The following is a 12042-nucleotide window of genomic DNA, read 5'->3' as shown; positions in this document are numbered from 1 at the left end:
CATTATATTATATTATTATGCATTATATTTACACATGGAGACCAACACACTGCTCAGTTATTATGAACATATAAAGTATAAAAGTGTCAGAAGAGAAAATAAAACAAACTGCACTGTTGTGACGTTTTAATGTGAAAGACTTCCACCTCTTTCAAAATAAAAGTTTAAAAAAAAGTGTGTTGGAACTGGATTTTATTGTTTTAAACTGCTGCTCACATGAATTTGATCTGTTTGACACTTCTGCCTGATAATAAAAGAGAAAAATACAAATCATCATCACACAGCAGATTATATTTACATCACATGATGGAGGCTGACGTCAGATAGTTTATTATTCATTAAGGGGGAAATGTAAGAATTTTAACTGACAAGATCAACAGAATGTGATGAATTAACAGTTTTGAAGTTATTTAAGAGACGTCTTTGTATTGTGTTGCAGAAACATCTACTGAAGTTAGCATGCTAACCAGCTAGCCCTGGATCTGAAAACCTTTCTCCCAGCAGTCCAGAGCTCCTGGGCTAGCGTCCCCCAGTAGCCCAGAAAGCTGCATGGCTAACTTAGCTAACAAGCTAACAATAGCTACAGTTGTGGATGTATATACAGTTAGCAGCAGTTAGCGGTTACCATATTTGGGAGTATGAATATAAAGCTGCTGTCTGATGAGCGTTAATGAGCGGATCACGTGACTGATGATGAAACCTGGGAACAACTCAGAGTGAAAAAAAGAACAGAAATCAAATCCAATCAGAGCTCAGAGTGAAACTTCAGTTCAGTCAGAGTCGGTGATGTCACTGCTGTCGTCAAGGTTACCGGGTGTGTACGCCTTACAGCAGAGCTTGGACCGGACGGCTCGCTTCCTGTTGTCATGGAAACAAGAACAAGCTGAGACAGCCTGCGTGACACGTTTTTATATCGACTGGACCAGAAACTGAGCTCACCTGCGGTAGAAGAAGTTGGGTCGACTTCTGGAGGTGCGACAGCCGTCTGTCTCCTCCTCCTGCAGACAGACAGGCAGAGAGAGAGACAGACAGACTCAGTGTTGTCGCAGTCAGACTGCAGTAAAAATGTTCTACTCTGGCTCTGATGCAGAATGTAATCTGTAAAGTAACTAGTTACTAAAGTATCAGAACATGAGAATACTCAGAATTGTACTTAAGTACTTGAGTAAATGTTCTCAGTTACATTCCATCAGTTTCCACCTGTTTCCAGTCTTTATGCTAAGCTAAGCTAACAGCTGCTGGCTGCCTCTCAGATGATCACGCTACATGTTGTCATGTTGGAACATCCAGGGTCTGAGCTCCTCTGCTTTTGGCCTTAAGAGCAGGACCCCAGACTTTAATAGAGAGTTAGAAAATTCAGACATCATTGTTTTGCAGGAGACTTGGAATAGAGGAGACGTGTCCACTGGTTGTCCTTCAGGTTATAGAGAAGTCCTTTTCCCATCTACCAAACTGAAAAGTGTAAGCCAAGGCAGAGATTCAGGAGGGATGTTGATCTGGTACAAGACGAACCGCACACACTCAATAGAATTACTCAAAAAAGGAGATTTCTCAATTTGGTTCAAAATAAAAAAAGAGGTGGTCTCCACAGACAAAGACATATTCATGTCCCCCATCAGAGTCACCTTATTATAATGAAAACAGCTTCTCCATTCTTGAAGATGAAATCAGCTACTACCAAACAACAGATGCAGAGCTGAATTAGGCCAATTTCCCCTGTTGGATCCAAAAAAGAGCTATAAAATTCTACCAACACCTCAAAGCCAGCGAGCCCGGCTCCACCACTACAAAGCCCTACGGCAGATTATCTGAGCTCTGTAACCGACCCGACACTGAGGAAAACGTTGACTATGTAGACTCAGCAGCCACAGCCGGGCCTGAGAGAGCGGCCGGCACAGACAGACGTGGCTGCCCAGAGAGGAGCGGCTGTGTCGGCTCGGTCCACTCAGACACTTCCTGCTGCGCTGACACATACACAGACATCAGAACCAGCTCTACACCAACATCACACACAGAAGCCCAAACTTCAGCAAACTCTCAGACAGAAAACATACAACATCTACTGGGAGAGAAAAGTGCCGCTGCTGCAGATGCTGCAGAATATGTGAAGCTGCCAACACCTGACATGATCTCCTCCACTTACCTGCACACTGATACGCACACACACACACACACACACACACACACACACACACACACACACACACACACTTTCTTTCTTTTCTTCTTTTCTTTATTAATTTATTTGTTTTATTATTATTACTATTATTATTATTATTATTATTATTATTATTATTATTATTATTATTATTATTAATCATATATGTATTATTTATTCTGTAATCGTTTACTTTGTCAACATTGTATATTGTGTTTTGATGCTTTGGCAAAATTGTTGAAACTTTCATGCCAATAAAGCTCCTTTGAATTTGAATTTGAATTTGTTGAACTGTTCCTTTGAACAAGTAGATTACCCATGATGCAGCAGTCCTGGCCCTCTGTTCACCCGCTGTGGCGCCTCCTACAGGAGAGTCAAGCTGCTGCAGCGCCACCGCCTCCTCGTTCTCTCCCGACGTCCCACTGGGCACCTCCTCACTGCTGCCTGTCAGTCACATGACGACAGGTCACATGACGACAGGTCACATGATGTAATATGACATCACTTGACATGTGACACGACTCTGACCTTTAGCTGCGTTCTCCGACGGCTCCGGCTCCTCCTCCTCCTCACTGCTCCTCTCACACTGAAGGAGAAACACTTCATCATTACATCATCACTGACATCATGAACGTCTCCTCCTCCTGCTCTTCCTCCTCCTCACCTGGTGACTTCTGCAGGTGAGTCTGCGGAGGCGTGTCCTCAGCTGTAGCTCCTCCCCCTGCGACCGTAGCAGGAGGAGCTCCAGCCTATCAGATTGCTCAGTGAGTGTTCTGACCTGCTCCCTGTACTGATCCTTCTCCTGCAGGAGCAGCCGCGCCTCCTCCTGCTGGTCCGCCCTCGACAACAGAGCCTGGAGCACCAATCAGAGGGCTCATACTGTGACATCATCATCATCATCATCATCATCATTATCATCAGAGACTCCTCCTCCTCCTCCTCCTCACCTTGTCTCCCTCTCTGATCACCTCCTCCTCCTCCTCACCTTGTCTCCCTCTCTGATCACCTCCTCCTCCTCCTCACCTTGTCTCTCTCTCTGATCACCTCCTCCTCCTCCTCACCTTGTCTCCCTCTCTGATCACCTCCTCCTCCTCCTCCCCACCTTGTCTCTCTCTCTGATCACCTCCTCCTCCTCCTCCTCCTCCTCACCTTGTCTCTCTCTCTGATCACCTCCTCCTCCTCCTCACCTTGTCTCTCTCTCTGATCACCTCCTCCTCCTCCTCACCTTGTCTCTCTCTCTGATCACCTCCTCCTCCTCCTCCTCCTCACCTTGTCTCTCTCTCTGATCACCTCCTCCTCCTCCTCCTCCTCCTCACCTTGTCTCTCTCTCTGATCACCTCCTCCTCCTCCTCACCTTGTCTCTCTCTCTGATCACCTCCTCCTCCTCCTCCTCCTCACCTTGTCTCTCTCTCTGATCACCTCCTCCAGCTGTCGGAGGGTTTGTTTGTTTCGTTGTCGGTACATCTTTGCGTCTCCTTTCAGTTGAGCACACCTGAGCTCCAGCTCCTCCTTCTCCTCCTCGCTCTGCACACACACACACACAAACACACACACACACACACACGCACACACACACACACACTGATGAGTTTAACGCACACAAACACACACACACACACACACACACACAAACACACACACACACACACACACACTGATGAGTTTAACGCACACAAACACACACACACACACACACACACTGATGAGTTTAACGCACACAAACACACACACACACACACACACACACACACACACACTGATGAGTTTAACGCACACAAACACACACACACACACACACACACACAAACACACACACACACACACACACACTGATGAGTTTAACGCACACAAACACACACACACACACACACACACACACACACACACTGATGAGTTTAACGCACACAAACACACACACACACACACACACACAAACACACACACACACACACACACTGATGAGTTTAACGCACACAAACACACACACAAACACACACACTTTTTTAACCTCCATCTGTTTCAAAATAAAAGCATCTGTTCCAAAATAAAAGCATCTGTTTCAAAATAAAAGCCTCCAGCAGATCAGAGAGCATCATCACTTCCTGACAGGATTTTATCTGTTAGAACAGAAACTCCTCCTCCTGCTCCTCCACCTCCTCCTGCTCATGCTCCTCCTCCTGCTCCTCCACCTCCTCACCCTTACTCTCTGCTCCTCTGCTCTGTGGAGGTCTCTCCTCAGTCCAAACACTGTAGTGAGGAGGTTCATCTGGAGGGGACCTGGACTCCCTCTCTGCTTCTCCTCTTTTGTCTCCTCTGTCTCCTCCGTCTCCTCCTTCTCCTCCGTCCCCTTCTTCTCCTCCTTCTCCTCCATCTCTTCCTTCTTCTTCTCCTCCTGCTTCTCCTCTTTGATCTCCTCCAGTCTTTGGGGATGGAAGAAGGTGGCTGTGGGCAGAGCCAGACTCCTGCTCTGAAACACACGTGGTAACACCTTGATCCGAAGTAATCACATTACTCTGTCACATGGTCAGCTGTCCACATACTTTTGGCCAAATCATGTCAAACCTTTTCTTTGTGTGAGGTGTGTGTGAGGTGTGTGTGAGGTGTGTCAGGTGTGTGTCAGGTGTGTGTGAGGTGTGTGAGGTGTGTGAGGTGTGTGTGAGGTGTGTGTGAGGTGTGTGTGAGGTGTGTGAGGTGTGTGTGAGGTGTGTGAGGTGTGTGAGGTGTGTGTCAGGTGTGTGTGAGGTGTGTGAGGTGTGTGTGAGGTGTGTGTGAGGTGTGTGTGAGGTGTGTGAGGTGTGTGTGAGGTGTGTGAGGTGTGTGAGGTGTGTGTCAGGTGTGTGTGAGGTGTGTGAGGTGTGTGTGAGGTGTGTGAGGTGTGTGTGAGGTGTGTGTGAGGTGTGTGTGAAGTGTGTGTCAGGTGTGTGTGAGGTGTGTGTCAGGTGTGTGAGGTGTGTGTGAGGTGTGTGTGAGGTGTGTGTGAGGTGTGTGAGGTGTGTGTGAGGTGTGTGTGAGGTGTGTGTGAGGTGTGTGTCAGGTGTGTGAGGTGTGTGTGAGGTGTGTGTGAGGTGTGTGAGGTGTGTGTGAGGTGTGTGAGGTGTGTGTGAGGTGTGTGTGAGGTGTGTGTCAGGTGTGTGTGAGGTGTGTGTCAGGTGTGTGAGGTGTGTGTGAGGTGTGTGTCAGGTGTGTGAGGTGTGTGTGAGGTGTGTGTGAGGTGTGTGTGAGGTGTGTGTGAGGTGTGTGAGGTGTGTGTGAGGTGTGTGAGGTGTGTGTGAGGTGTGTGTGAGGTGTGTGTCAGGTGTGTGTGAGGTGTGTGTCAGGTGTGTCAGGTGTGTGTGAGGTGTGTGTGAGGTGTGTGTGAGGTGTGTGTCAGGTGTGTCAGGTGTGTGTGAGGTGTGTGTGAGGTGTGTGTGAGGTGTGTGAGGTGTGTGTGAGGTGTGTGTGAGGTGTGTGTGAGGTGTGTGTCAGGTGTGTGTGAGGTGTGTGTGAGGTGTGTCAGGTGTGTGTGAGGTGTGTGTCAGGTGTGTCAGGTGTGTGTGAGGTGTGTGTGAGGTGTGTGTGAGGTGTGTGTGAGGTGTGTGAGATGTGTGTCAGGTGTGTGTCAGGTGTGTGTCAGATGTGTGTCAGGTGTGTGTCAGGTGTGTGTCAGATGTGTGTCAGGTGTGTGTCAGGTGTGTGTCAGGTGTGTGTCAGGTGTGTCAGATGTGTGTCAGGTGTGTGTCAGATGTGTGTCAGGTGTGTGTCAGGTGTGTGTCAGGTGTGTGTACCTGCTGCAGCGGTCTCAGTGTTCGTCGTCTCAGCAGTCTTGTCTGATTTTCAGCTCTTGACACTGTGTGTTTCAGACGCTCCACCTGCACACACAGACACACATACAGAGGTCAGAGGTCAGAGGTCAGAGGTCAGGTCCAGCTGCAGCTCTCTGAGGGGCTCAGTGATTGGTGGAGGGGTCAGCTGACCTCGATCTGGAGGTCTCTATTGGCCAGCAGGGCGCTGCTCTTCTCCTGGTTCAGCTTGTTGATGTCGGCCATCAGACTGTAGTTGTGGTCACGGAGCTGCTTCACCTCCTCGCTCAGCCGCTCGCGCTCCTGCCGAACCTTCTGCACGCGCTCAGTCATCTTCTTCAGCTCGCGGTCCCTCAGCTGATGCTGCCGAGACGCAGCCTCCTGTAGACCGCCGCCCATCAACATCAACACACAACAACATGATGATGTCACCACAGAGACCTTCACCATGTTTACCTGCTGCTCAGTCACCTGCTCACCTGATCTCTGGCCACAGAGCACACCTGCTGACGACGCCTCCTCTCGTCCTGCAGCGCCCTCTGCAGGCGGCTCAGCTCCGACATCAGGAACTGAGTCAGGCCAGACTCACCTGCTGTGTCTGGACACACAGACAGGTAGACAGTCAGACAGGTGGACAGACAGACAGGTGGACAGACAGACAGACAGACAGACAGACAGGTGAACAGACAGACAGGTAGACAGACAGACAAGTAGACAGACAGACAAGTAGTCAGACAGACAGACAAGTAAACAGTCAGACAGGTAACAGACAGACAGGTGGACAGACAGACAGGTGGACAGACAGACAGACAGACAGACAGCTGAACAGACAGACAGGTAGACAGACAGACAAGTAGACAGTCAGACAGGTGGACAGACAGACAGACAAGTAAACAGTCAGACAGGTAACAGACAGACAGGCAACAGAGAGGCAGGTGAACAGACAGACAGACAGGTAAACAGTCAGACAGGTGGACAGACAGACAGACAAGTAGTCAGACAGACAGACAGCTGAACAGACAGACAGGTAGACAGACAGACAAGTAGACAGTCAGACAGGTGAACAGACAGACAGGTAAACAGTCAGACAGGTGGACAGACAGACAGACAGACAGGTAGACAGACAGACAAGTAGACAGTCAGACAGGTGGACAGACAGACAGAAAGGGGAACAGACAGACAGACAAGTAAACAGTCAGACAGGTAACAGACAGACAGGCAACAGAGAGACAGGTGAACAGACAGACAGACAGGTAAACAGTCAGACAGGTGGACAGACAGACAAGTAGACAGTCAGACAGGTGGACAGACAGACAGACAGACAGACAGACAGACAGACAGGTGAACAGACAGACAGGTAAACAGTCAGACAGGTAGACAGACAGACAGACAGGTAAACAGTCAGACAGGTGAACAGACAGACAGGTGAACAGACAGACAGACAGGTGAACAGACAGACAGACAGACAGGTAGACAGGTGAACAGACAGACAGACAGACAGACAGGTGAACAGACAGACAGACAGACAGACAGGTGAACAGACAGACAGGTAAACAGTCAGACAGGTGAACAGACAGACAGGTAACAGACCGATTAGGATGCTGAAGGTCTTGTTGGGCTCCTTCCCGGTGATCCGGCTGTACAGTTGAGGATAATCCAGCTCCAGACTCTCCAGGAAGGCCGTGTAACCTTTGACCCCGGTCCTCTGCAGGATGTCCAGTAGGGCTCCTGCAGGGGTCAGAGGTCAGAGGTCAGATCAGACGTCAGATCAGAGGTCAGATCAGAGGTCAGATCAGAGGTCAGAGGTCAGATCAGAGGTCAGATCAGACGTCAGATCAGAGGTCAGATCAGAGGTCAGAGGTCAGATCAGACGTCAGATCAGAGGTCAGATCAGAGGTCAGATCAGAGGTCAGATCAGACGTCAGATCAGAGGTCAGATCAGAGGTCAGAGGTCAGAGGTCAGAGGTCAGATCAGACGTCAGATCAGAGGTCAGATCAGAGGTCAGAGGTCAGAGGTCAGATCAGACGTCAGATCAGAGGTCAGATCAGAGGTCAGAGGTCAGACATCAGACGTCAGGTCAGAGGTCAGATCAGAGGTCAGAGGTCAGATCAGAGGTCAGAGGTCAGATCAGAGGTCAGATCAGACGTCAGATCAGAGGTCAGACGTCAGATCAGAGGTCAGAGGTCAGACATCAGACGTCAGGTCAGAGGTCAGATCAGAGGTCAGATCAGACGTCAGATCAGAGGTCAGACGTCAGATCAGAGGTCAGAGGTCAGACATCAGACGTCAGGTCAGAGGTCAGATCAGAGGTCAGACATCAGACGTCAGGTCAGAGGTCAGATCAGAGGTCAGAGGTCAGTCGGTTCAGATGGCTGTGATCTCAGTGATGGGATCTGATCTGTGACATCATCACAGTCAGTTGGATGCGACCTGTGATTGGCTGTCACCTTCAGTCAGGTGTTCTGAGTCTGGACGTTCTTACCCACTTTCCTCCTCCTGATGACGAGACCAGGGTCGTTGAAGAGCTGCTCCTCATCCTCAGCACTGATCACCTGACACACAACAGCCAATCAGAACCTGACATACAGCTGACAGAGGTGGAGGAGGAGGAGGAGGAGGAGGAGCAGTGAGAGGAGGAGCAGGAGCAGGAGGAGGAGGAGCAGTGAGAGGAGGAGCAGGAGAAGGAGGAGGAGGAGAAGGAGGAGCAGTGAGAGGAGGACGGGGGGAAGAGGAGAAGGAGGAGCAGTGAGAGGAGGAGCAGGAGCAGGAGGAGGAGGAGCAGTGAGAGGAGGAGCAGGAGCAGGAGGAGGAGGAGGAGGAGGAGGAGCAGTGAGAGGAGGAGTAGGAGGAGGAGGAGGAGGAGGAGGAGCAGTGAGAGGAGGAGCAGCAGGAGGAGGAGGAGGAGCAGTGAGAGGAGGAGCAGGAGCAGGAGGAGGAGGAGCAGTGAGAGGAGGAGCAGGAGCAGGAGGAGGAGGAGGAGCAGTGAGAGGAGGAGCAGGAGAAGGAGGAGGAGAAGGAGGAGCAGTGGGAGGAGGAGGAGCATTGAGAGGAGGAGCAGGAGGAGGAGGAGCAGTGAGAGGAGGAGCAGGAGAAGGAGGAGCAGTGAGAGGAGGAGGAGCATTGAGAGGAGGAGCAGGAGAAGGAGGAGCAGTGGGAGGAGGAGGAGCATTGAGAGGAGGAGCAGGAGGAGGAGGAGCAGTGAGAGGAGGAGCAGGAGAAGGAGGAGCAGTGAGAGGAGGAGCAGGAGGAGGAGGAGGAGCAGTGAGAGGAGGAGCAGGAGAAGGAGGAGGAGAAGGAGGAGCAGTGAGAGGAGGAGTAGGAGGAGGAGGAGCAATGAGAGGAGGAGCAGGAGAAGGAGGAGCAGGAGGAGGAGGAGGAGCAGTGAGAGGAGGAGCAGGAGAAGGAGGAGGAGAAGGAGGAGCAGTGAGAGGAGGAGTAGGAGGAGGAGGAGCAGTGAGAGGAGGAGCAGGAGAAGGAGGAGCAGGAGGAGGAGGAGGAGCAGTGAGAGGGGGAGCAGGAGAAGGAGGAGGAGAAGGAGGAGCAGTGAGAGGAGGAGCAGTGAGAAGGAGGAGCAGTGAGAGGAGGAGCAGGAGGAGGAGGAGCAGTGAGAGGAGGAGCAGGAGAAGGAGGAGGAGGAGAAGGAGCAGTGAGAGGAGGAGTAGGAGGAGGAAGAGGAGAAGGAGGAGCAGTGAGAGGAGGAGCAGGAGGAGGAGGAGCAGGAGGAGGAGGAGCAGGAGAAGGAGGAGCAGGAGCAGGAGGAGCAGGAGCAGAAGGAGCAGGAGGAGCAGGAGTACCTGACACTGGCGGAGGTAGGGAGTGATTCTTGAAGGGTCGATATTTTTGATGAGCAGCATCCTGAACTCATCGATCTGCAGCCAGCAGAGGTCGTCCTCACACACCTCGTCCATCAGGACACACACAGAGGACACACACAGAGGACACACACAGAGGACACACACAGGACACACACAGAGGACACACACAGAGGACACACACAGGACACACACAGAGGACACACACAGAGGACACACAGAGGACACACACACAGGACACACACAGAGGACACACACAGGACACACACAGAGGACACACACAGAGGACACACACAGGACACACACAGGACACACACCAAGTTTGACTACAAACTGAATTCAAACCTGTACTCTCAGTCTGTCTCTCAGTCTGTCTGTCTGTCTGTCTCTCAGTCTCTCAGTCTGTCTGTCTCTCTGTCTGTCTGTCTGTCTGTCTCTCTCTCTGTCTGTCTCTCTGTCTGTCTCTCTGTCTCTCAGTCTGTCTCTCTGTCTGTCTCTCAGTCTGTCTCTCTGTCTGTCTCTCAGTCTGTCTGTCTCTCAGTCTGTCTCTCTGTCTGTCTCTCAGTCTGTCTGTCTCTCAGTCTGTCTCTCAGTCTCTCTCTCTGTCTGTCTCTCAGTCTCTCAGTCTGTCTGTCTCTCTGTCTGTCTGTCTGTCTGTCTCTCTCTCTGTCTGTCTCTCTGTCTGTCTCTCTGTCTCTCAGTCTGTCTGTCTGTCTCTGTCTCTCTGTCTGTCTCTCTGTCTGTCTCTCAGTCTATCTCTCTGTCTGTCTCTCAGTCTGTCTGTCTCTCAGTCTCTCTCTCAGTCTGTCTCTCAGTCTCTCAGTCTGTCTCTCAGTCTGTCTCTCAGTCTGTCTCTCAGTCTGTCTGTCTCTCTGGTGTGTGAGCTCTTCTGTGTTTCAGAGGAACAAGTCGTTTCTCTCACTTCCTGTTTTTTGGCTCCGCCCTCTGACTGGCACTGACAGTTTATTATAACTCATCTGATTGGTCCAATCAGGCGGGCTGTGAAAGTGATGTCATCCGCTCAGACAAACTGTGCTGCTGGACAGACGTGATGTAATAAATCCAGTCTGATGGTCTGAGGCAGATTCTGGACTTCAGGTCCACGTGTGGATCTGATCGCCCCCTTCTGTCCACAGGAGGCGCCACAACCAACAACACGTGTAACTTTAACATGAGCAGAGTTTGTAAACAGAGCCAAGGTGTCATCATCATCATAATAAAGTCATATCAGAACAATTTCTGCATTATATGAATGATTGAAGTTAAGGAGCAGTCTGTGGTTTTAAGGACATTCAAACTCAGAATTTAAATATTTACAATATTAATGAGTAATAACACAAACTGTGTCCATTCTCAGAGGACAATAAGGTGCCATGACACTGTTTGAAGCTAGAAAGGTGGCAGGGTCCGCCACATGTAAACAAAGTAAAACAGTACACTGTGTTATTCAGTCTGAGATGTGAAACAGGTTCAACTCCTCCGTCTCTCAGTTATTCGTCTGTTTTCTCGTCAGTTGAGTGTTTTTGGACAGAAAGAGGAAGAAGTGAACATTTAGAGAAGCCAGAAGAGGAAACATCAGCTGACTGAAACAGGAAGTGATGTCACAGCAGCACTGATTTGACTTCATGGTGATTCATGAAAAGTTTGATCGAGGTGAAGTGAAACCAAAGAAAGAAAAGAAGAAAGAGTGAAAGTCACGAGTCCGAGTCCAAGACTGGAGAGAGACAACTCATCCAAACACACCAGGAAGTTTACAGAAAAATGTCCCCACGTCCACAGTGTCCCCACGTCCACAGTGTCCCCACGTCCACAGTGTCCTCACGTCCACAGTGTCCCCACATCCACAGTGTCCTCACGTCCACAGTGTCCCCACGTCCACAGAGTCCTCACGTCCAGTGTCCTCACATCTACAGTGTCCTCACATCCAGTGTCCTCACATCTACAGTGTCCTCACGTCCACAGTGTCCTCACGTCCACAGAGTCCTCACATCCAGTGTCCTCACGTCTACAGAGTCCTCACATCTACAGTGTCCTCACATCTACAGAGTCCTCACATCTACAGTGTCCTCACGTCCACAGAGTCCTCACATCCACAGAGTCCTCACATCTACAGAGTCCTCACATCCAGAGTCCTCACATCCAGTGTCCTCACATCTACAGTGTCCTCACATCCAGTGTCCTCACATCTACAGTGTCCTCACGTCCACAGTGTCCTCACGTCCACAGAGTCCTCACATCCAGTGTCCTCACGTCTACAGTGTCCTCACATCCACAGTGTCCTCACGTCCACAG

At 50.4% G+C, this 12042-nt stretch overlaps 1 protein-coding gene across 2 annotated transcripts; it reads right to left on the bottom strand.

The window, feature by feature from the left end:
- Positions 1 to 175: 175 nt before the first annotated feature.
- card9 (caspase recruitment domain family, member 9) lies at positions 176 to 10861 on the bottom strand. 2 transcript variants are annotated; one of them, XM_073466806.1, is made up of 13 exons: positions 9733 to 10861; positions 8421 to 8490; positions 7528 to 7665; positions 6417 to 6535; positions 6112 to 6318; positions 5923 to 6006; positions 4356 to 4625; positions 3557 to 3682; positions 2823 to 3011; positions 2687 to 2744; positions 2475 to 2602; positions 940 to 998; positions 176 to 858 (listed from the first exon to the last, which is right to left on the bottom strand). In XM_073466806.1, exons 1-13 carry the CDS (start codon positions 9844 to 9846, stop codon positions 771 to 773), a joined length of 1650 nt encoding a protein of 549 aa, XP_073322907.1. In that variant the 5' UTR covers positions 9847 to 10861; the 3' UTR covers positions 176 to 770. The 2 variants fall into 2 exon arrangements, with proteins under 2 accessions (XP_073322907.1, XP_073322908.1); XM_073466807.1 differs by having other exon boundaries at positions 4362 to 4625.
- Between the last annotated feature and the right edge of the window lie 1181 nt (positions 10862 to 12042).

This window comes from Pagrus major, chromosome 5, assembly GCF_040436345.1.
Source record: "Pagrus major chromosome 5, Pma_NU_1.0".
NCBI classification, from domain to species: Eukaryota; Metazoa; Chordata; class Actinopteri; order Spariformes; family Sparidae; genus Pagrus; species Pagrus major.
Note: the sequence above shows the minus strand (reverse complement) of the source record. Positions and strands in the feature narration are given on the sequence as shown.